The following is a 22,390-nucleotide window of genomic DNA, read 5'->3' on the forward strand; positions in this document are numbered from 1 at the left end:
GGGGGGGGGGGGGGGGGGGGGTGCCTGATGGGACATGGCCCTGCTCTGGGTTTGGGGGGAGGGCCTAAGGGAGAGGGTTCTGAGTTTCAGGGTCTCACCTTGGCAGACGGTAGCCAGGAAACGGCCCCTGGGACAGTCACTGTGAGAGAAAGACAGGGGCAGAGGCAGAAATAAAAAGAGAGGCCAATTAAGACGAAGAAAGGGCACCGACCGCGGGCGGGTGGGCGCCCCTGCCCGCTGCCCTCCTCACCACACGGAGATGACCTCGAGCAGCCTCCGGGCCAGCGGCAGCCTCCCCTCGTCCACGCAGAAGAAGCCCGACGTGCCGTTGGCGCCCGCCGTCCGCACGTCCAGCTCCGAGTGGCCCAGGGCCCTGGGCAGGCAGGGGTCAGGCCTGCTCCTCCCGCCCCGCGCCGCCCGCCCCCCCCCCCAGGGCCGCCCGCTACCTGAGGAAGCCCATGTCCTCGCAGCCCAGGCCCGCCACCCCGGCGTTGGAGCGCGAGGAGCACAGCAGCCGCCACGTGCCCTCCGTGTCGTCGAACACCATGAGCCGGGCGTCGGCAGGGCTGACCTGCACTGCAGGGCGACAGGACGGCCGCCTGGGTCACCTCCCCGCTGTGCCCACCCACTTGCCCGCCCGACCCTGCGGGGCTCCAGGCCAGGGTCTCCGCGGAGCCAATAGGAGCTGGGGGGCCCCTATGGGCTGGGAACCCGGGGACCTTCCTGTGGCCGCCGGGCTGCCTGAGCCAGCTGCACATGCACCGCTAGTCTGACCCTTTGCTTGGCCATTTGGGAAGAGGGAAGCGGTTTCCAGCGAGCTCCGGAGAGGATGGCGTGTGCGGCTGGATCTCCCGGGGCCATCTTTACCCCCAGGAGGGGAAAACTCAGCCAACGCGGAGGAAAGCCAAGATCTGCCCCTTGATGAAGCCAGGCTTGCAAGACCCCCAGAACTGTTGGAGAAGTAAGTTCATCATTTCCCTTTCTGTTTAACCAGTTTGTTTCTTTTTTCCTTTTGTCTTTTGCAGCCTGAAGACCCTTGACACATCAGATTGCCAAAGTATCTAGATACCCTATAGTTTTTTTGAAAGAAAGAAAGAAAGAAAGAAAGAAAGAAAGAAAGAAAGAAAAGCTATCCTTTCTGCAAGACTTGTCCAAGCCTTGAATATACTAAAATCCATGGCACTTCTCCAAGTAGTATTCATTCATTCATTCATTCATTCACCAGATAAGTGTTAACTAGACATATACTCCGTACCCAGTCCTGTGTGGGGTGATGCTGGGGGCACAAAGATGACCTAGGCAGCCCTGGGTTGTGCCCTCACCAAGCCCAAGTCCAGGGGTGGGAAAGACAGACAGCAGAAAAAAAGCCACTCAACCAAACACCTCATCACAAGCTGTGAGAAGAGGTGGGGTAGAGACACAGTAAGGCTGGAGAGAGCCCATGGGGGGTTCCTCATGTCTGGGGCCGGTTGTGTTGAGAACTGAAGGCCCTCTTAGCCCCTCCTAGGCTGCTCCCCACATGGCCAGAGGACCCCTTTTCACACCTAAGCCAGGTCACAGGCCTCAGGCGTATGTATTTACATTTACCCCTCAGCACGGCCTGGCTCCGTTTTGGGCAGTGGACAAATTGCCAAAGCAATAAGCGAATCAGACGAAACCCCTGCTCTGTGGAACTCAAAGGCCAGTAGGTGAGACGGGGAATGAAAGGGACAAATGAGTAAAATAGATGGTGTGTCACAAAAGGAGCCCGGGAGACAAATCAAGCCTGACAGAGGCAGGGGCGTACTGGCGTGCGGGGTGAAGCTGCCATTTTCCATAGGCGGGCACGGAGAGAGCTTCGTTAAGGAGGTGCAGTGTGAATGTAGATCTGAAGGAGGGGAGAGAGTTGGGAAGGTAGGTGAGGGAACAGAGAACTAGGCCACAGGACCTGCGAGTACAGAGAACCCAAGGCTGGTGGGGGGTGCGGTGGGGGAGGACCAGCAAGGAGGCTGGAGCAGAGTGAGCGAGAGGCAGAGGAGCTGGGAGGTAGGCTGGGTCAACACCAGGACTTTGCTTCTCCCCGAAGAGAGGGGCAGCCAGGGGAGGCTCTGAGCCGGGAGGCCCTGACCCGACTCGGGGGTTCACAAGCTCCCTCTGCCTGTGGGCCGGGAGCAGAGCAGTGGGGAACCTGGGGAGGGGCTGCGGTGGTGTCCAGGAGGGGGTGGATGGAAGCTGGGCCAGGGGCAGGGACGGTGGGGGCGAAGGGTTTAGACTCTGGGTCGCAGGGACAGGGTTTGCTGGCAGAGTGGACGTGGCTGTGAAGGAAGGACAGGGGTCAAGGACAACTCCACGGTGTTCGGCCTGAGCCATAGAAGGATGGAGCTGCCATTGACCAGGATGGGGAAGGGGGCGGGGGGAGGTGATAAGCAAAGACTGTGGGACCGGGAGGGTTCTTCAAGGGCATGAGAGTGGACCCTGGCGAGTGCCAGACGCAAGCGTGAGGTGCGGGCGGAAGAGGGGGATGGACCCTAGGAGCCTTGGAGCCGCAACGGGTTGAGATTTTAGCCCAGCGGCAGTGGGGAGCTATGGAGGGGTTTTCGGCAGGGGCACGACCCCTCTGTCCTGCCGCTTATTCAGTGTGTGGTCTTCACTTCACTGGGCCTCAGTTACCCCCATCTGAAAAATGGGGATGATAACAGCTCCAAATTCACGGGGTATGGTGCAAAATTTACAGCCAGGGCCTGGCAGATGTTAGCCGTCACTATGGCGAGTTGCTCGGCTATTTCTCGAGAAACAACAGAGTGTAGTTGTTCTGCACAAAAGCAGATCTAGGCTACCTGGGTTCAGATCCCAGACCCCGCCGCTTACTAGCTCTGAGACCTGCAGTAAATCGCTGGGCCTTTCTGTGCCTCGGCCTCCCCACATTAAAATGAGCTTTAGGGGAGGGTTAATGAAGTGACAGCATAGAGCCCAGGGGCCTGCGCCCGGCACCTGTACATGCCAAGTGCTGAGATGATGACCAACATGGACGTAGGCTTCCCTTGTCTGGATTTTCATTTCTTCTCTTGACGTGAGCAGAGCCCTTTATGGAACTGATGAGGCTCACGGGAGTGAAAAATACATGCCGACACTTAAGTTCCCCTTTCTTCCTGCTGCTCTGGGCCACAGAACGGCAGCCCGGGGCTGGCATCTGGGAAAATTCATCCATTCACTCCACATTTAGTGTCTGTATCTATTATTAGTGTGGCCATTCATTCTCAGCTGCCTGCAGACACAGCTCTACCAGGCAAGTCTAACAGCTATTCCTGGCCTCATCATCTATCAGCTGTGTGTCCTCTCTGGTCTCATTTTCCACATCTGTAAATGGGGGTCATGACAGCAGCCGCCTCCCAGAAGAACTAGAATGGGTCGCCGAATTCATACGGCACCCCTCAGACAGGTTTTGACCTTGCCTCGCAGTAAGGAACACATTTTACATCACAGCGTAGCCCTGAACCTGTGCTTTCTGGGGCGAATCATTGCGTTGCTCCGAGCCTCAGTTTCCCCATCTGTAAAACGGACTGATAAACAGTACCACTCTCGTAAAACCGAAACAGAAGATTAACAAAACTTTTTCTTACAGAGAGAGGTACACTGTGGTATTTTCTAATCTAATCTATTTTTAAAATGCGGTTTTCAACTCCCTAATTTAATTTCACGATGCACCAAGCGGGTCACGCACTTAGAGTCTAAGAGACACCAGACAAGTGAAGTGCTTAGAACAGTGCCTGGCCCAGAGCAGGCCCTCCACACGGCACAACATCGCTGCTAACTTCTCTGCACAGGCTCCCGCAGTCACTCAGGACCTTTTTTCTGGAGCTCCCACCAGGTACATGTGTCCTCCAGGGCTTCCCAAAGGGTCCCAGCCTGCTTTACTCACCCGGATACAGCGGCTCCTGATCACTCTTGAGTAGAAAGGTCACTGCAGAGAAGGTAGAGGTGAGGGCAGGCAGGCGGCGGGGGGGCTGCAGGGGGCAGGGGAGGGTAGAGGCCCAGAGGCCACTCTCACCAATGGCCCAGGATGCTGCCCCGATGGCCGTCAGGAGCAGCAGTGTCCCCGCAGCGAGAGCTGCCACCTTGGGTCCGGAACAGCATGGCACAGTCCGGCCACCTGCAACAGACACCGTGCTGGAGCCACCGCCAGGCCTGTCCTCGTCACGGCAGGGTCTGGGCACGGAGCCAGCTCTTAGCCCCCAGGGCTAACTTAGCACGCCTGAGCCTGCCATGCCCTGGGCCCAGTTTCTCAGGGCCGTCCCTCCCCTACAGCGTGGACAACCAGGTGTCCAGCTCCACAAGGCTTCCCGCTGGGAAGGGGCGTGGCCGGGACAGCCGCACTCCTGCCGGGTAATGATCTCTCCTCCCCAGTGTCGGTGACACATGACAGGCGCTTCCGCACTTTGCTATCTCCTTCATCGTGTTGCACCCTTTTCTCGAAACTCTCACTTCTGATAACTCTCTCAGAGGTTCTTGTGACCCTTGACCTTTGCCCCCTTGGCAGCTCACTTCCCTCCTGTTTGGCATTTCCTCACCACCAGTCTGCTCCGGTCCCTCCGTCCTTGGGTATTCTCCCAAAGCCAGACCTCTCCCGCAGGACCCAGCTCCAAGGTCAAATGTGCCCCTGGAGGGTAAGAACCTAAGTTTGAAAATTCGCAAGCCCCACTTTGAAATATTGGTCTTACTCCGTGCTGGCAGCTTGGAATCTGGAGTCTGCTTCGGATTCTGGGTCTCCCTCTCTCTGCCCCTCCCCCGCTCATGCTCTGTCTCTCTCTGTCTGTCTATCTCTCTCTCTCTCAAAAATAAATAAACATTGGGGCGCCTGGGTGGCTCAGTCGGTTAAGCGGCCGACTTCGGCTCGGGTCGTGATCTTGCGGTCCGTGGGTTCGAGGCCCGCGTCGGGCTCTGTGCTGACTGCTCAGAGCCTGGAGCCTGTTTCAGATTCTGTGTCTCCCTCTTTCTCTGACCCTCCCCTGTTCATGCTCTCTCTCTGTCTCAAAAATAAATAAACGTTAAAAAAAAAAAAAGAGTTAAAGAATCCATGCTATAAACAAACAAACAAACAAACAAACAAATAAATAAATAAATAAACATTAAAAAACATTTTAAATGTCGGCCTTACCCCTCCCTCCCTGGGACCTTGGACAGGTGGCATCACCTCTTTGAGCCTCAGCTTTCTCATCTATTTAATGGGCATCCTCCCAGCACTCACCTAAAAATAGTACTTTCAAGTTCTCTTAAATAATAGCCAAACTCTAATCACAGGCTTATTTTCTCAAGCACTGCTCTAAATGCATTCACTTACTCAGGCCTCATTTCAATTATGGTTCCCATTCTTCAAGCAGGAAGCACTACGGCTCAGAGAAGTGGAGTCACATGCTCAGGGTGACTCAGCCAGCAAGAGGCAGTGCTGAGTCCTGAACCCCGGGCACATTTGGTGCTGGGGCCCAAGTGTAGAACCACTAAGCCATGCTACCTCTCCCCGTGCTATAATGCCCGGCATAGAACAAGTTCTCAATAAATGCTTTTACATTAGAGCTGTGTGGTCCTGGGCAATACCCTTCACCTCTCTGGGCCTCACTTTTCTCATTGGTAAATGGAGCTCTATTCATTCATTGTCCTGTTGGAGCATCCACTGTACCTGGCCCCGTTCTAGGCTCAGGAGACACATCCCAAAACAAAACAGGTGAGATGCTCACTCTCGTGGGGCTCACATTCTCATATGTGTAAGGTTGAGGGGAAAACATAAACAAGTAAGCAAACTCGATCATTTCCAGACCGTGGCGAAGTCTATGAAGGAAATAATGCAGGTCAGGGCAGCAGGTGGCCTCTGGAGGGTGCTGAGGGAAGGTCTCCCCAAGAGGGGACTTTTGAGCAGAGACCTGAAGGGTGACACCAGCCATGTAAAGATCTCAAGGAAGAGCGCTGTGGGCTGAGGGAACAGCACAGGCAAAATCCTTGAGGCAAAAATAAGCATATGATCTGTTTGAGAGAGGCCACTGATGTGGCCAGAATGGCATGAGCTTGGGGGAAGGCAGGCACTGAGGCTGGGACCAACCAGGGAGGCCAGTAGCCTGAGGAGAAGGGGGGTTTTATTCCCAGTGTGACAGAGGCCCTGGGGATTAAGAGCCAACCCCTTTGGCTAGGGATTGCGGGAGGGCCGAAGATGCAGGGCTGCTAAAAGCCTTTGGCAGGGCCTGGCGTGTGCCCAGCTGTCCCTGGCACCTGCAGGCAGTCCCCGGGGCAGCAGGAGCTCCCAGCTCTCCCCTCCATGTCGTGCTAGTACAGCTGGTGGGCACAGGGCCAGACCAGCACCCAGAACGGCGCAAGGCCTGGTCAAGGATCCTCCTGGGACGGCCGGAGTCTGGGTGTCTTAAGAATTTGAGAAGCCAGCAGTTCCCGTCAAGGCATGAGAAAACAAATACTCCCTCCCTCCAAAGAGGCCACAGTGGGCCAGGCCAACCCTGGCCTCCCGCCCACGCCCGCCCACCGGCGACTCTGCCCCCAACCATCTTCCTGGTTCCGGTGGGAGGTCTTGACTCCCTGCAGCCATGAGGCTGGTCCTGGTCCCTTTGTTTTCAGGTGCCTGTCAGGGCTTTGGGCCCGGCCCGGAGGCTCTGGTGTGCCTGCTGGGGTGCCAAGCGCTGCCACCCCGTGTCTCTTGGGGCGGGAAGAACCTCCTTCCACGCCTTCTGGATCTGGGGACTTCGAGTAACCCTAAAACAGGTGCCCGTGGGGGGACAGGAGGCGTCTTCACTCTGGGTCCGCCTGTGTGAGAGGCCTCCTCACGGCTCGTCTTTGCGGAGGCAGGAAGTGTCCTCCCTGTGGGCATGAGGCAGCCTCCTTGCCCTGATTCTTGGGAAGCAGGGGAGCCTCCGGGCCCGGGAGGCAGCCTGCCCAGCCTCTGCCGCAGGAACTGCTCTCTGCCCCCCAAGGGCACTAAGGCTGCCCTACCTCAGGTCTTCTGCCCCCACCATTTGGCTGCAAACCCTCACAAGTGACATCTTTGGTTCCTTGGCTTGAAACTCAGGCTCGTGGCTCAGCCCTCATCCTACCCAGCTCCCACTTCCTGAATGGAGGGCCCTCCTTTGGCCTCCGGGATACGGCACGTGCCCGATTTTCCTTCCATTTCTCCGATGGGGCCTTCCCCATCCCCTGACCCTCTTCTTACTCCCTGAAACCTGGAGTCCATAGGGTGGCACATGGCCTCCCCCCACTCAGGTCCCCTGCTCCCATATCTGTCTCACACACCTCCACAGCCTCAGTTTCCCTTTTCTGTCCTGCAGCCTCATAGATGTCCCCGCCCACAGGACCCTCCTGGTCTGACACTGGCCTCAATGTCCTCCCAACCCCCAGGTCCCGTCAGAGGCTCTCATCCTCAGGACTGTCCCTCATCTGCAGGATGCTTCCCCCTGCCACACACACAGCTTGCCAGCTCACAGCCTGCAGGCCTCCTGAGCATCTCCTGTCCACCCTCTCCTTCCCTGCTCCCAGCCCCACCTGCGCTCAGCCTCCCTTCTGGTCCAGCCTCCACACAGAAGCCCGAAGATCTTCCTAAACACAAAATCCATCCTGTCCCTTCTTTACCTAGAACCCTCCATGGCTCCCCAGTGTCCCCAGGACAGAGTCTTAGACCTTCAGCCCTGTGGTGCCGCTGTTAAAGATTCGGGGATTGAACATGTTTCCCCAAATTCCCAGAGAGTCTTATGGGGCTTTCTTTATCAGACACCCAATAGTTTCCAAAGAGCAGTCAAAAGCCCCAGAACTTGTAAAACACAAGTCAGTAGAAGAGAAACGAAGACTAACCACCAGCGCCATCTTGCGGAGAGACCCAGCACTGCCAAGGCATCAGCCAGCCCTTCAGCAGAAATAGTCCTAAGAGACGTGGCTCCGGCTTGCTCACCTCACCGCTGCCCCAGCTCCACTTCCGGTATCACCTCCAGAAATAGCCGAATTACCCATGTGCCACTGCACACCCAGCGCCTTGTCAGCCCCTGCCTTTAGCCACTCTTCCCTCTGCCTGGCACACCCTACCTATTCCCTACTCATCCTGAGTGTCGGCCCGGGTATCGCCTCCTCCAACTCTGAGTCCCCGGGGAGCACCAAGAAGCCTGCCTTGGGCACACTTCAAAGCAACACAGATGTAGCAGCCACAAGGCAGGGATGGCTCTCAGCCCTGTCCTAGCCCCGTCCTGCACTTCCCTTACATCCTTGCACCAGGTGTTAATAAGGACAGTATCATTATCCTCATCCCCAGTGTACAGATGAGGAAAGGAGGCCCAGAGAGGCGCAGCCACCTACCCTGGGTCACCCAGCAAGTCGGCGCAGAACCAGAACCTCTCAGCATCTGTATCCAGGTTTGACTGCCGGCTCCAGCCCCGCCAGCAGGACGCCGCGACGGGACCGGCTTGAGCTGCCCGGGGGTGCACTGGAGCCCCACTCTGCCTTGCTTCTCTCTGTAGCCAGACCATCTCCGGCCACCCCTCTGGGAATGACCTGCTTTTCTCCCCAGTTCATTCACACAGGGGCCCCGGGCCCGGGGACCCCAGGAGACATGCCATCCCTGAGGTTCCAGGCTCCGTCACCCACCTGCTCAGCCAGGACAAGTGCCCCCTCCTGAGCCACTGCGAGCCTGGGCTCGCTCTGGGCCACAGCCGTGCGGCTTGGGGCTTGATCTGCCAACTGTGCTGAGACCCCACAAGGGCAGTGTCCACACTGATCGTCTCAGCCAACACAGCCGGCCCTTCCTGCCGAGCGTGCCATTCAGACCCTCATGCCACCCTGTGAGGCGTGCCTTCGTATCATCTCCATTCTACAGATGAAAGCTTGAGGACCAGAGAGGATAAATCTGGGGCCTCCCAGTCAGAAAGTGCCACCACCTGGGACCAAACCCAGCTAGCCTGGTTGCAGGAGGAAGAGAGGGAGCCGGCCCCCACTGGAGAGGCAGGCAGGAAAGGCCGTCCCCTGATCGGGCCCCTCCAGCTGGCCCCCAAGCGTGGAAGAGGTTGAGGGAGAGGCGGGCTGTTTGGAGCCCCCACCGGGGCCTGCCAAGAGCCCTTCAGTGCCAGCCACTCGGGCGCATGTTTTCCCCCATCGTTCCTGGAGTGCTTTCTCTGCGACCTCTCCCCTCTCCATCCATCCTGGCCGAGTCCAAAGTCCTCCCTCTGCTCTTTTGCCCACAGTGCGGGGAGGTGGGAGGAATGTCTGGAATCGGTGGGGGTCTCGGGTCCCGGGGACGCCAAGTCGGCCGACCTCTGTCATAACCGCTCCAGTTCATGGCATGTGTCTCACATGCTAAGCCCCACAGTGGTGCCTTGTGTGTGTTCCGAGCTCCCAACAACCCCTGTACGTAGGCAGGTAGGTAGGTTGGTAGCATTAGGATCCATGCTTGACCCAGGGGGAAAATGAAGCCCAGAGAAACGATGTCAGTTGTACAAGACCACACAGCAAAAAAGTGGCAGGTTCAAGTACAGGCCTGTGCGTTTAGCTCCAGAGTCTGTGTCCTTAACCATGATAGCTGGTCTTCCCACCTTAGCCCCAAGGAGAAGACGGTCCAGGGTTCACTGAGAGATCACTGGGGTGTGAGGGGAAACTGAGGCATGGAGCCAGGCAGGTCATATGGGGTAGCGGGAAGGCGGGTGGTGGCACAGCCCCACAGAAAATTTGGTTAATAGTTAATCAGGTGGAAGAGACTTCACAAGGGGCTGGGGGTGGGCCCAGGAGGGGTGCCAGAGCAAGGGGGCTCTGAGGGGGTGGAGGGCTGGGAACAGAGCACAGAGGGAGGGGCGCCAGGCAGAGCCAAAGTTGGGACTCAAGGAAAAGGGGACTCACCCTCTTTCTCCGCCATGTCACGGCCTCTTGTTAATGATTCCCCGGCTGACTTCCTGGGCCGGGGAGGGACCTGTGGGGAGATGAACCGAGAGGCAGGGCCTGGGGGAGCCGAGCCCAGCCCCGGTGCCCCCAGTCCCAGGCGCCCATCCAGGGAGGCTGGAGGGACTGGGCCCTGGCCAGAGCACGCCGTGATCACGGACGCAGATCGGGCCGGGTTCAAGGATGGGGTCAGTGTCTGACCAGCAGCCAAGGGACGCCTGATTTGCAGGGTTGGGCGCCCCCCGTGCCTGGGCCTTGGTGAGGAGTGGGCTGAAGGTCTGAATTCCTGGGGCTGAGGGAGTAGATGAGAGCTGGGGACCTGAACTCCTGGGTCCTGGGGAAAAAGGCATTTGGGGGCTCTGAACTGCTGGGTATGTGGGAGGAGGGGCGTAGGAGCCCAGACTCCCGGGTCTGAGGGAGGCGGGGACTGGGGCCCCATCCCTGTGTCTGAGGGAGCCGGGGTTGGAGCTCCAAGGTCCTTGGAGAGACGTCTGGGAGCCCCTCTGCTGGGAGGTGGGCGCTAGGTAGGGTGAGGATGAGGGGACCCGTGTCCCGGCCTGGAACTGAGGGCCCCGGTCCTTACCCTGGGGTCCGGCAGGTGGGGGCGGAGCTGAGAGATAGTGCCCTTGTCGGGTCAGTCTCCGGGCCTGGGCAGGAGCATGGTGGCCCCGCAGCAGCGGTGGCCCGGAGGCAGAGGCAGCGGGCGGCGTGGGGCCTGCTAGGCCTGGCTGCCTCACCTGAGGAGGAGGGGGGCTGGGCCAGAGGCGGGGGAAGGGGGGGGGGGGGGCAGGGCGGAGGGATCGGCAACGCTGGAGGCCACCTGGCTGGTGGGGCAGGGTTTGCAGGGGCTGGACCTGGCCGGCCTGCCCCCGCATCGCCTCCTTCCGGCCTGGAGGGGGCCCAGGTGTGCCAGTCTGAGGGGACATGGAAGGGGGGGGTTTGGGCAGACAGAGCAGGCCGGGGGTGGGGGGTGGGGCTGAGGGGGTGCCCGCAAGGACTGAAGGATGGGCCTTTGAACTGGAGGCAACCAGACAGAGGGCCCCGGCTGCCCCAAGCCCACCCTGCCCCTGCCTCTGCCCCTGCCTCTGGCCCAGCCCCCGCCCTACCCGCCCCCCCCCCCCCACCTTGCCCCAGCTCAGGCCTAACTCCCTCCCTGTCCTCCCCTGCTTCCTCTAGCACCTCCTGCCCAGCCCCAAGCCTGCCACTGCCCCTGCCATTTCCTGCCCCCCATGTGCAGCTCCTGAACAAGGCAGTCCGGGTCCCTGCCCCAGCCCTGGCCCCCGCCCCCTCCCCCCCCAGCTGCCTTCCTACAAGTCACGGGGGCTGGTTTGCTTTGGCAGCTTCCCTGCTGCCTGCAGCAGTGACCTCTGGAACCTGGAAGTCCTACACAGGGGGGGATGGGGGGCTTGGCCCGGAAAAGGCAGCACTGAGTGCTGAGGCCCAGGCCAAGCGGCCGGAAGTGTCCACAGGCAGATACACACTGTCCCGCCAGCAGCCAAGAGCGATCCACGTCAGACCCCAGGGCCAGATAAACACCCAGACACCCAAGGGTCACCATCAGACACCTGCTTGTGGACAGCCATGCACCCAAACACAGACCACAGCTGCTCACCCCACACACTGGCTCCACTCAGAGCCACAGCCTCTCACAGGGGGTCGTGCTGGCGGGGCCCCGCTGCTGCCCAGCCCCTCATCTCCCTCTCCCTCTCCCCAGCTCCCATCACAGCAGAGACCCACACTGCTGGGAAGAGACGGCTGCATTCCCTCTCTTCTCTCCAGAGCACCTTCCCTGCCCTGCTGCCCCCTGCCCTACCCAGGGCTCCCCTCTGCCCTCCCCCACCCTCCCATACCACTCACGGTCCCCACTGAGCTAGTGACCCCCCAACCCCAACTAGTCAAGTACTAAGTGGCTGTCCCCGGGGAGGGCGAGACCCACCCACCGGCTTCTTCCTCATCCTTACCCCTGAACATGCGCAGAGAGGTCCCACTGCCTGCCCGGGAGGGCGGCTCCCCAGGAAAACTGAGGCTTTGGGATTTGAGGGGTGTAGAGGGTGATGGGGCTCACGAGAAAGACTATGAATCAAGTCCAAGAATCTTTATTTCATGAACAAAACTACTTGTGTGAAGAGAGACGAGGCTGAACGGGCCCCTTTCTAAGTGGCCGCGATCCAAGGCTGGTGAGAGAGGGCAGGGTTGGGCCGGGGCAAGAGTGCATCACAGGGAGAGGGGACCCCAGGTCCAGCCAGAGGAAGGAGGGGAAATGTTGCTGGGGGTCGGGGTGGGCCCCAGAACCCCCTGCCCCAAACCGTGCCAGCCCATCACGACCCCCCACCGAGTGGGGGCTGGGGCAGGGAGGGGCTGGGCCCCAGTAGTGTGCATCTGAAGCGGCCAGTGTGTGCAAATCAGCAAGAAGGAGGGGTGCGGAGCCGCTGCCCCCACCTCACCGCCCCCCCTCCCAAACAGGCAGCAGAAGCAGGGGTGGGGGCAGCGGCAGTATTGCTTTACCCATCATGCATGGCGTGGGTGGGCAATGGAGCAGGAGGAAGTAGGCTGGATTGGGGGTGTGAGCCAAGCCCCCTGCCCCCTCCCACCCTGGCGGCTCCGTTGGCAGGACTCTGAGGCTCGTGGAGGCCCGGGAATGGCCAGCCCCCACTGGGGGCAGGCTGTGCCCAGATGTTCCCCATTTAGGGCTGGCTCTTCCTTGAGGTGGAGCCCAGGGCCTAAAGGTGAGGGAGAGACAGGTATCAGGGACCTAGTGGGCGACACCCTCCCGGGCGCTGCGGTCCCTGCCCACCCACCTACCTTACCAGGGTTATTCGGCCACCTGGACGCCCGTACAGTTCTCTTTGCTTTCTGAGGTGATGGCCAGGTATTCCGAGCTGTGGGGGCAAAGGCCAGATGTACAGCGACCCCCATCATCAGTCTGGCCCACCCCCAGGAAACTGAGGTGGGTTGGGGTCTCCGCCCCAGGTGTACAGGGCTCTGGGGCTAGAGAGAGGAGGAGACTGCAGGCTGGGCTCCCAGGATCCACAAGAAGTCCAGGCTGGGGCCCGGAGTCCTGAGTCTGAGGGAGGAGGAGTCTGGGGGTCCAGACTCCCGGGTCCTGGGAGGGGAAGGGGCTGGGACCTGACCCTATCCATCTCTGACAACAAACATCCCTCTCGGGGAAGCCCTGGTCTGGGTCGCCTGACCCCCCTCCCTACCGACCCCACTCACGCATTCTCTTGTGCAGCAGCCTCCGTGGCCGCGGCGATCTTCTTGTAGCAATAAACCATCTCTGCCACGAGCCATATGGTCAACACCACGATGAGCACATACATCATGATCTCCGACACGATGGATGCCATGTCTCTGTTGGCTGCAAGTGCCAGGCAGGGTTAGGTGGCAGTCAAGGCTAGGCTCAGGAGGCATGACAGCCTGAGGCGCCCCAAGCCTGCTGTGTGAGCCTGAGCAAGTGGCTTGGCCTCTCTGGGCCTGGTCTGCAAATAGGACCATGCAGCCTCCCTAGAGTCGTCATCGTTACCGTGATTCTTAATAACCAGCCTCAGGTGGGCCTTGAGGTCCCCCTCACCCTGCCTCCCTGTGTGGCTTGAGGGGGCACCTGTGTCATTCAGGTGACCGTAGGTGCCCAAGAGCCGTGGCTTTGCAACCAGAAGGCTCAGGTTCAAGTCCCGGCTCTGCCACTTGCCAGCTGTGTAACCTTGGGCAAGTGACTCATCCTCTCTGGGTGTGAGTTTCTCCATCTGTGAGAAGCTGATAATGACAATAGCTCCTTCTTGGGAGTGCTGTAAAAATAAGTCCGCTTCAAAAATCCTTAGAACAGTGCTTAACCTATAGATAGCATTCAATAAATGCTTACTATTATTAATACTATTACTACTGTTAAGAGTGGGGGCTCTGGGGGCAGACTGCCAGGGTTCAGATCCTGCCTCTGCCTCTTATTAGCTGTGTGACCTTAGGTAAATGACTCCGCCTCTCTGGGCCTCAATTCCCCCTCTGTGAAACGGAGATGATGAGACTCATGCCTTCCCTCAGGGTGGCTGGGAAGAGAAAACAAGTTAATATCTGTATTAAGCACACGCTTAAAATCCAAGCACACGCTTGGATGTGCTCCCAGTCAGCACTGCCTAAATGTTGGCTATTCACTGACATTTTCCGGAAACCTTCTATCCTTTCCACGGCACTGCCTCTTGCCATTGCCAGCTTCCTTTCATTGAGCCTAAATTTAAACTATGAGGGGGATGCGTTCAGCCAGGGAACTAGAGGTGGAGGCCACTGTGGCGTCATCGGCCGGATTTCACGGGTGTCCAGTCCGTATCCCCGGGCCTTTCCTTCCTGATGGCCGGGACCTCATTTCCCCCCTGTCCTCACATGGTCTTTCCTCCCCTGTCCGTGGGCACTTTCTGCTGCTCCAACCGGTGCAGATGGCACCGATGCTTTCTGGGCCAGAGTGAGGGAGGGTGCGGGCTGGATGCTTCTCCCCTGCCTCTCTGCCGGAAGGAGCTGGGGAAAGGGTTCCACCCATCATTCGTTCGTTGGTCCTTTCGTTCATTCATTCATTCATTCAAAAGATACGAGTGTATCTCATATGGTGAATGCACACTTTCAGCCAGGCTCTGTGCTAAGTTCCTTATCTGGGCATCTCTCTGAGTCTTTGAAACACCCTAAGGATAGAGAGAGTTCTGGCTTCCCATGTCAGCTGACCTCAGGAAGCACACTGAGTTGGATATATGTTGGATAAAGCTTACACCATCGGGTTCTCATCCCTGCTCCTGGAACTCAGTGCCCAAACGGATTTAGGTAATCTGGTGTCTCCTGCCCTCCCAATCAGATTAGGACAGTGACAGGCACGGCTCTGTAACCCATTTTCCAGACAAGGACACTGAGGCTCAGAAAGTGGACGGTGCTAGGCAAGGAGGCACAGCCAGGGTTGGACTCGGAGCCAGGATTCAACCCCAAGCGTTAGCAGCTGCAGGGTCTGGGCTCTTATCTGCCCTGGGAACTACTACAGCCGAAGAAAGACTTGGTAAAGGCTGCTGTATATCAAGTGCAGTTCCCATCAAGCCGTATAGACATCCCAGGAGGTAGGACTGTGGTTCCCCCACTTCACAGATGAGGAACTGGGGCAGAGGGTAATAGGCACCTTGCCTGGGGAGAACTCCGATTTCTTCAAAACCCCCCAAGTCTTCCAAAAGCTTCACCTGGCTGCCCCCAGTAGAAGCCCCCAGATCTGAGGCCCCCGCCCGCATCTGTGCATGCCGGGTTTCTACCTCGCCTCAGACGCTGCTCTACCTCAAGACATTCTCCACCCGTGCTGGGTATGTCCAAAATAGAATTAGCCCTCTGGTCCCTGTTTGCTGGCTCCACTCCTGGTGGGGGGACTCCCGGGTGCTTCTCTGGTCTCCTGCAGCTCTGCCAGCTCGGCAAAGGTCCCACCACCAGCACCCACGGGCCCTCCTCTGGAAATGACCCCTTGGAAAACCCTCCTTGGGGCTATTACCAGGAGGCAGTATTGGCGGATGGGTCATGTTGAGAATGCAGTACGATTGTGGATTATAACAAAAAAAGAATATGGTAGGTGCCTGGGTGGCCCAGTCGGTTGAGCCTCCGACTCCTGATTTTAGCTCAGGTTATGATCTCGAGGTTTGTGAGTTCGAGCCCTGCATTGGGCTCTGCACTGATGGTGTGGAGCCTGCTTGGGATTCTCTCTCTCCCTCTCTCTTTGCCCCTCCCTTACGTGCTCTCTGTCTCTCTCTCTCTCTCTCTCTCTCTCTCTCTCTCAATAAACTTTAAAAAAATTTTTTAAATTAAAAAAGAAAAAAAAGAAAAAATATGGTATGGCCAGCAATACTAACAATGCAATATAATGGGTAATGAAAGACATACTGTGGTGGGATGAGTAGTGTTAAAAATACTATACAGTATGCTGGGTAATGCTGACTCTATTATAGCATAACGAGTAAAATTTTAAAATACTACAATATGATTAATTTAAAGTACTACAGCATGGTGGGTAATGTTAAAAATACTCTTGTATGATGGATTATGATGAAAACATTGTTGTATGTTTGGTAATGTTAAAGAGTATAGTATATAGTAATACGAAATACTTTAATACGGTGGATAAAAAACACTAGAGCCTGTTGGATAATGAAGAAACCACAGACTCTGGGAAAACAGCATAGCTCTGCCTATGGTAATTGTTAAGAACACCGGCTCTGGTGGGGAGGAGAATATGGTACATAATGTTTAAAAGAGGCTCTGCTGGGACGTGGGCGCGCCTGACCCCCCGCCCTCCCTCGCAGGTGAGGACAGCATCCCGAGCAAGGGCCAAGCCACAGGATGGAAGAAACCCGGCTGCCTGAACGGTATCATGGAGCCTCCCTGCCCTCCTGACCCCTGGCCTCGGCGCTGATTCAGGAGACAAGACTGACACAGATTTTGTTCAGCTACAGTGTTTGGGGGCGTTCTTGCTACAGCCACTCCCTCGGGCGGGGCTCCATCTTCTACATCCGTGGGTGGCCACCCACCCAGCATCGTGACCTACACCAGCGAGTAGCTCCGACACGTCTCCTGTGTTGAATCCTGCGGGATCGCTTTGATAACAAGCGTAAAAATGCTAATTATCAAAAGAAACCCACAGGCTCTGGCTGACAGCAGAGTGTAATGAATCATGCCAAGAACAGAAACGGCAGTCACACATGCTTAGTTGGGTTCAAATCCGGGTCCCAGCTCTGTGATCTCGACCTCCCTGAGCCCGGGGTTTCCCATCTGTAAAGTGGGGGGAGTAGTAAGAGCCCCTAGCCAGGAGGGTGGGTGGGAGGGTTCAATGAGGGACTGCACGTAGGCTCTGAGGCTGGCACCCCCCTGGGGGAAAGGAAGGACGATGCACGGTCCCCGTGACAATGTGCGTGCGCCGTGGGCCCCACGGGACGTACTTGCCATGGCTCTCGGGTGGCTCAAGTTCTGGGATATCTTCCTGACTCTAAGCCAATGGGCCACTGTGCCCTGGAAAATTCCAGTTTACACCCATCAGAAGATGGTTCAGAGAAGGGATCCAAGGCAGCTGGAGCCAAAATGATGAAATGTTCAAAAACACCTTGCATCCTTGCTGTTCAGTGTGGCCCCAGACCTGCAGCGTCGGCTTTGCTGAGAGCTCGTTAGACATGTGGCCTGAGCCCCCACCCCAGGCCTGCTGGGTCGGAGTCTGCACATTAGCAAGACTCCCAGCAGGTCCACGTACACAGCAGAATTTAAGGAGCTCTGCTCCAAGGGACACACTCTTATCTCTTCCCTCACAGTCACAAAGGGAGGAGGGGCTGAGGCTCTCCGACAGCCAGAACCTCCACTGTCATCCCCACTGCTGAGGCCCCGCTGCGGGCCAGGCACGGGGGCAGCTGACACCCAGCACACCTCCCCATAGAACAGTTCAGACAACGCCCTGGGAGGTGGATACCATTATCGACCTGCATCCTACAGGACAACCCTTCCTCAGAGAGGGGAAGGCACAGCACAGGTGGCAGAGTTTGGCACCCGGAACGTCCAGAGGAGGGGCCTGCCGTGGCCCTTGCCTGGGGTTGAAAGGAAATGGAAGCCAGAGCTGGGGCTGGGGAAGGAGGTGCGGCTCCCCCCACCGCCGTGGGCGTTTGCCTGGCCCAGGCGTGGAGCCAGCCTGTCCCCTACCTGCCATCTGTCCCGCCATCTGGCTGCCAGTGGGCAACAGGGGTGAGGGGGGGAGGCAGGGTCTGACTCACCTTTGTCCACCACCTCAAGGTGGATCTTTTTGACGACGCTGGTGTTGTGCTCGTAGTTCTCAAAGAAGAGCAGCCGGTAGACGTGGCACTCGTAGTCGCCCGAGTGGTTGTAGGTGACGTTGGTGATGAAGATGGACAGGTCCTGCAGGTCCTTGGTGCCCCGGCTGCCGTTCCACACCACGCGGCCCTCGAAACGCTCGTCCTCCTCCAGCTGCAGCACCTCGTTCTCATAGCGCAGGATCTGGGGGCGGCAGGGCCGGTCACTGCCTGCGCCCGGCCCCCTACCCAGACTATTCTGTCCCTTGCCCTGACACTCAGACAGTCAGTGGACACACACGCGGGCACCGTGACCTCAGGCAGGGAGGGCGCAGGGGAGGCTAGGATCAGGCCCCGGCCCGCCCCCAACGCCGAGTGTGGCCCTGGAGCTGACACGCACACACACGCACACTCACACACGTATTCCTCAGGCGTCCTCCGGAGTATCCCCCACCCCCCCTTCCGCCTTCCTGGCCTTCATTCTCTAAAGTTCTTCCCGGCCACCAGGCACACTCCTCAGGCAGGGACAGAGGGGTCCCATCTCAGCTGCTGCAGACCCCAGCTCTCCAGCAGGCGCCCCGTCGTTTGTAATTCAAAATACGTGTAACACAAAGGAGGCCAAAAGAGTTCTGCTTTTCTTCCATAGTGACTGCCTGAGACATTCTTGCTGGCACTAAATAGTTCCAACGACACTCACTCTGTGCCACCCGTGTCCCAGGAGCAACAGCCACGCGGACCCTCACACAAACCTCGGAGCTAGAGACCATCACCCTCCCATCTTTCCAGAGGAGGGAACTGAGGCTCAGAGAAGCTCAGCGCCTTGCCCAAGGTCACCAGCTGGTCACTGGGGGAGCCGGAGTTCGAATCCAGGCCACCGATAGTGGCACGTTATTGAAAACAGACAAGCCACCCCCTCCTGGCCCCTGGCCCCTGCCCGCCACCAACCCCCACACAAATGCCCACCCTCCCGCAGCCGTGCGCCCGCACACCTTGACAAACTCCTCCGTGCCCTTCTGGCGGAAGGTCCACTCGGTGAAGGTCTCGGCGGTGGTCTCGCTGCGGCGCTTGCAGGAGATGCACAGGATTTTGAAGGTCATCCCGTACACGGCCTCCGTCTCTGAGTCCACCTCCACACAGCCCCCCCAGGCTGAGGACACTGCGGGGACAGCAGGCTCAGGTCGCGCAGGGCCACCCATCGCCCTAGGCAGTGCCAGGCTCACTGGTTGTTGGCTCTCGGAGACCATCTGTTTCCCCTCAATAACATTATGAATGGACAGACCCAGACACTAAGCCTGGCCCTGCCACTTGCCGTGTCCCCTTGGCGAGTCTCTCAGGATCTGTGGCCTCAGTTTCCCTCTGTGAGGGGAGGGAAACCATCATCTCTGCTTCTGGGCGTTGCTGGGCAGATTCCAGTGAGTTAGGTAAGGCCCCAGCAGGGGGCCTGCCACACAGGAAGCTCCCCCCACCCCCCACCCCTTAGCAAAATAGGGCTGTCACTGTGGTCGGGAACTTCGAGTCTTTGCTCTCTAACCCAAGTAGCCACCCAAGTAGCCCTTCTTAAGAAATCCACTTGCTCAGGGTGCTGCAGCATTTAGGCGGTGGGACTAGAATTCCAGATGGGTTAGAAGTTCAAGGTGGCAGAGTCTTTTCTACCATTCCTGCTCTGCAAAGCCAGTCAGCCCCAGACAGGGAGCCAGGAGAAGGCAAGGCCTCGGGGGGCTAGGTGGGCACTGGAAGCAGGGCCGACCTGCGCTCCAGCCCTGTTCCCCAGGTCCCCAAGTTCTGGTGTCATCCACTCCCTACCCAACTTCCGTCTCCTGGCCCCTCTGCCCCCAAGGCTCCTCACCTCCCGACTCCTGTCCCACCTCCTGTCAGCTTCTCAAAACTCACTGAGCTCTTTGCAGCCTCAGGGACTTTGCGTCCGCACTGGATTCCAGTCCCTTTGGGTGCCTCCTCCACATTCTTCCCTGCCACCCCCTTCCCAAGGCCCAACACTCATCAGCGAATGCTATGCCTCTCCAGCTCTAGCTCTGGGTGTTCTGTTGTTTGTTCGTTTGTTTTCCCCCTGAGTGTCTTCGTCTAGGAATCCTGGGAACTTCTTGTCCTCCTCCTCTTCCGTCTCTCTCCAACTCCTTACGCACCTCTGTGTCTGTCTCCCCTACTTCATATCTCTTAGGGAGTCTCTCTGGAGGGCCCACGGCTTTGCGTCCTCTTTCCAGACTCAGACAGCCTCTTCCGGTCGGTCTCTCCACCTTTCCCTGCCTCTTTTACACCCCGTCTCTTCCTGTGTCTACCTGTGTCTCCGTCTGGCCCTGCCTCTCTCAAGTTTCTCTCTCCAGCGCTCCGATTTCTAACTCGCTTCTCGGCCTCTCTCTGGCACCCTCTACATCCCTCTCGGGCTCCGTCTCCCCCCTTACTCCCGATCCCCAGTCTCCGCGGAGCAAGCCCGAGTACTCCGAGTGGCTGTGTCTCTCGCGCCTTTCCTTCCGTCCCCATCTCTCCCTGTGTCTCGGTCTCCCCCGTCCCAGTCTCCGGGCGCCGCCTTCCCCCCCCCCCCCCCCCCGCGGTGGGGGTCCCCCCCCCGCCCCCCGGGCCCCCCGGGCAGCCCCCCCCCCGGGTCCCCCCCCCCGGCTGGCCCCCCCCCCCCCCCCCCCCCCCCCCCCGCCCCAGCCACCGCGCACTCACCCAGCGCCGCGCCGACCACCAAGGCCAGCAGTGTCCCCATGGCTGCGCTGCGCGCGCTGCGCCCCCCTCCCGGGCCGCCGGTATTAATAGCGGGGCAAGAGGCAGCGGGCCCGGGCGGCGGTTAGAATGTCCCCGGGAGCGCGCGGGCGCAGCAGCTGCGGCTCTGGGACCGGCAAGGGGGGGGGGGGGGGCGGAGGGGGGGCGCGGCCCCCCCGCTCCGGTTACCGCCGGGGGCCCAGCCCCGGGGCCCGGCGTCCGGGCATCCCCGCCTCGCGGGCGGCGGCCGCTCCTCGGGCTCCTGCGCTGGCGCGCGCGGCCGGGCGCATTCGCCAGGTGCACCGACCCCGGCCCGGCTCCGGCTCGGGCGCGCTGAGGCGCGGGCCGCGGTCTCCTGCGCACTGCAGCGGCGGCGGCGGCGGCGGCGGCGGCCTGGGGAGGGAGGAGGGAGCGGGAGGGGGCGGGATGAATCACCGCGGGGGGAGGGCGCGGCCGCCCAGCCTTTGCCGCAGCGGCCCGGGAGGCGCCCGCCGCACCGGCCTCTCCCGGTGGCGCAGGGACCGCGGCTTCTGGGCATGGGCGGATGGCCCGGGTGTCCCCTACCCTTCCCGACGCTGGGGACCCCCGGCTTCGGAGTCTGGAAAAGGTCACCCCCAGAGTCCCAGGAGGGCTTAGAGGGCGTTTGAGGGGCAAGGCTTCCGACTTCAATTTATGGAGGTCATCCTCCTGGGACGGAGGGGGACTTGGCTGGGACCTCCAAGTGACCTCCCTCTCAGATCCCTGGCATCTGGACCTGAGGGGTCACTGTGCAGGAACCCAAGTGGGTGTGAGGTGGGGGGTGTCATGCTAGGGCCACGAGAATACTTCAGACTCCACCCAAGCAGGAGGGAGGGAGGGAGGGCCATGCCGGATCTACACCACAGAGGCTTCTCTGGGGGTTTGGGGGTACAGTGTTACAGGGGTTACCTTGGTCTCTGATGTCATTCACCCACCCGCGCCTCCCGCGGCTCAGTCCCCTGCCCAGGCCCCTGCTGCTGTTCCCAACACAACAAACTTATTCCTGCCTCAGGGCCTTTGCCCTCTTTGCTCTTCCCTCTGTCTGCTCTGCCTCTGCTCTTCCCCCTGGTAACCAAAAGGCTCACTCCCTCTTCTCCAGCAGCTCCTGGCTCCAACGTCACCTTCCTCAGGTCTTCTGTCCATTCCCAGGAAACTGCCTCCCCTGTCCCTTACTTGACCGCAGTTGTCACTACCTGACATTTTTCTCTTCCTTTATTTACATCTTCCTTTCACCCCCTTCAACCCTGGGATACAAGATCCCCCCCCAGGTGAGGACACTGTCCTGGGCACCACTGTATTTCCAGCACCAGAACTGTGCCTGGCACATTATAGGTGCTCAATAAATATTCATCAAATGAAGAAATATATGCCAAAGCTCTAGCCCTTCGCGTATGCTGGACCCATTTCTACCTCCCAACATTGGCAGTAAGTTCTACTATTATCCCCATTTTACGGAAGAAACGGAGGCTGAGAGTGGCTCACACCCTTGCCTAGGGTCATGTAGCTAGCCTCAAGTGGAAGGATCTGGAATCCTGCCCCAGCAATGGTGGGTGGCTTGTCCTTTTAGTAGGTTCTGCCAAATGGAGAGGTTGGGGGTGGGAGCTCTGGGCTGTCAGGACCAGGGTGGGAGTGAGACTTTTGGCTGGCTGCTCAGGTCCTGGCCTCTGGTTTTGGGTGGGGTGAAGTTCCAGAATCCCCCTGACCCAGTTCTGCAGAGGAAGAGGAACAAGGATATGGGGCAGGCTCAGGGCAGAGGAACAGGAAGCCAGGGACACTGGGCACCTTTGTGGTCTGGGCCTCTGTGCCAACACCTCCTGGGCTGTGAGATTCCTCTGCAGAAAATAACTCTCTTGCCGTTCCGAGCCCTCCCTCTGGCAGCCCGTGACAGGCAGAGAGGCAGTGAGGACAGGCCTTAGGCACTGGGCAGGGGCATCTACTCACAGCCCTTTAAGCCGGTGTCCACTGAGCACCTACTATGG

At 59.0% G+C, this 22,390-nt stretch overlaps 2 protein-coding genes across 4 annotated transcripts; both read right to left on the minus strand.

Moving 5' to 3' along the window:
• Positions 1–98: 98 nt before the first annotated feature.
• Positions 99–10,651, minus strand: LOC125918130 (serine protease hepsin-like; the record flags this gene model as incomplete). The annotated part of the gene is made up of 7 exons (XM_049624177.1): positions 10,466–10,651; positions 9,844–9,913; positions 4,028–4,129; positions 3,899–3,940; positions 447–576; positions 251–373; positions 99–139 (listed from the first exon to the last, which is right to left on the minus strand). Coding segments are annotated over exons 2-7 (454 nt in total), but the record flags the coding sequence as incomplete, so codon positions are not given.
• Positions 10,652–11,934: 1,283 nt separating this feature from the next.
• Positions 11,935–20,732, minus strand: LOC125918129 (sodium channel subunit beta-1). 3 transcript variants are annotated; one of them, XM_049624176.1, is made up of 6 exons: positions 20,358–20,732; positions 18,662–18,828; positions 17,637–17,877; positions 13,099–13,240; positions 12,690–12,761; positions 11,935–12,602 (listed from the first exon to the last, which is right to left on the minus strand). In XM_049624176.1, exons 1-5 carry the CDS (start codon positions 20,395–20,397, stop codon positions 12,695–12,697), a joined length of 657 nt encoding a protein of 218 aa, XP_049480133.1. In that variant the 5' UTR covers positions 20,398–20,732; the 3' UTR covers positions 11,935–12,602; positions 12,690–12,694. The 3 variants fall into 3 exon arrangements, with proteins under 3 accessions (XP_049480133.1, XP_049480131.1, XP_049480132.1); XM_049624174.1 differs by lacking the exon at positions 20,358–20,732 and having other exon boundaries at positions 11,936–12,602; positions 18,662–20,215; XM_049624175.1 differs by lacking the exon at positions 20,358–20,732 and having other exon boundaries at positions 11,936–12,602; positions 12,685–12,761; positions 18,662–20,215.
• Between the last annotated feature and the right edge of the window lie 1,658 nt (positions 20,733–22,390).

Source organism: Panthera uncia, unplaced genomic scaffold (genome assembly GCF_023721935.1).
Source record: "Panthera uncia isolate 11264 unplaced genomic scaffold, Puncia_PCG_1.0 HiC_scaffold_465, whole genome shotgun sequence".
NCBI classification, from domain to species: Eukaryota; Metazoa; Chordata; class Mammalia; order Carnivora; family Felidae; genus Panthera; species Panthera uncia.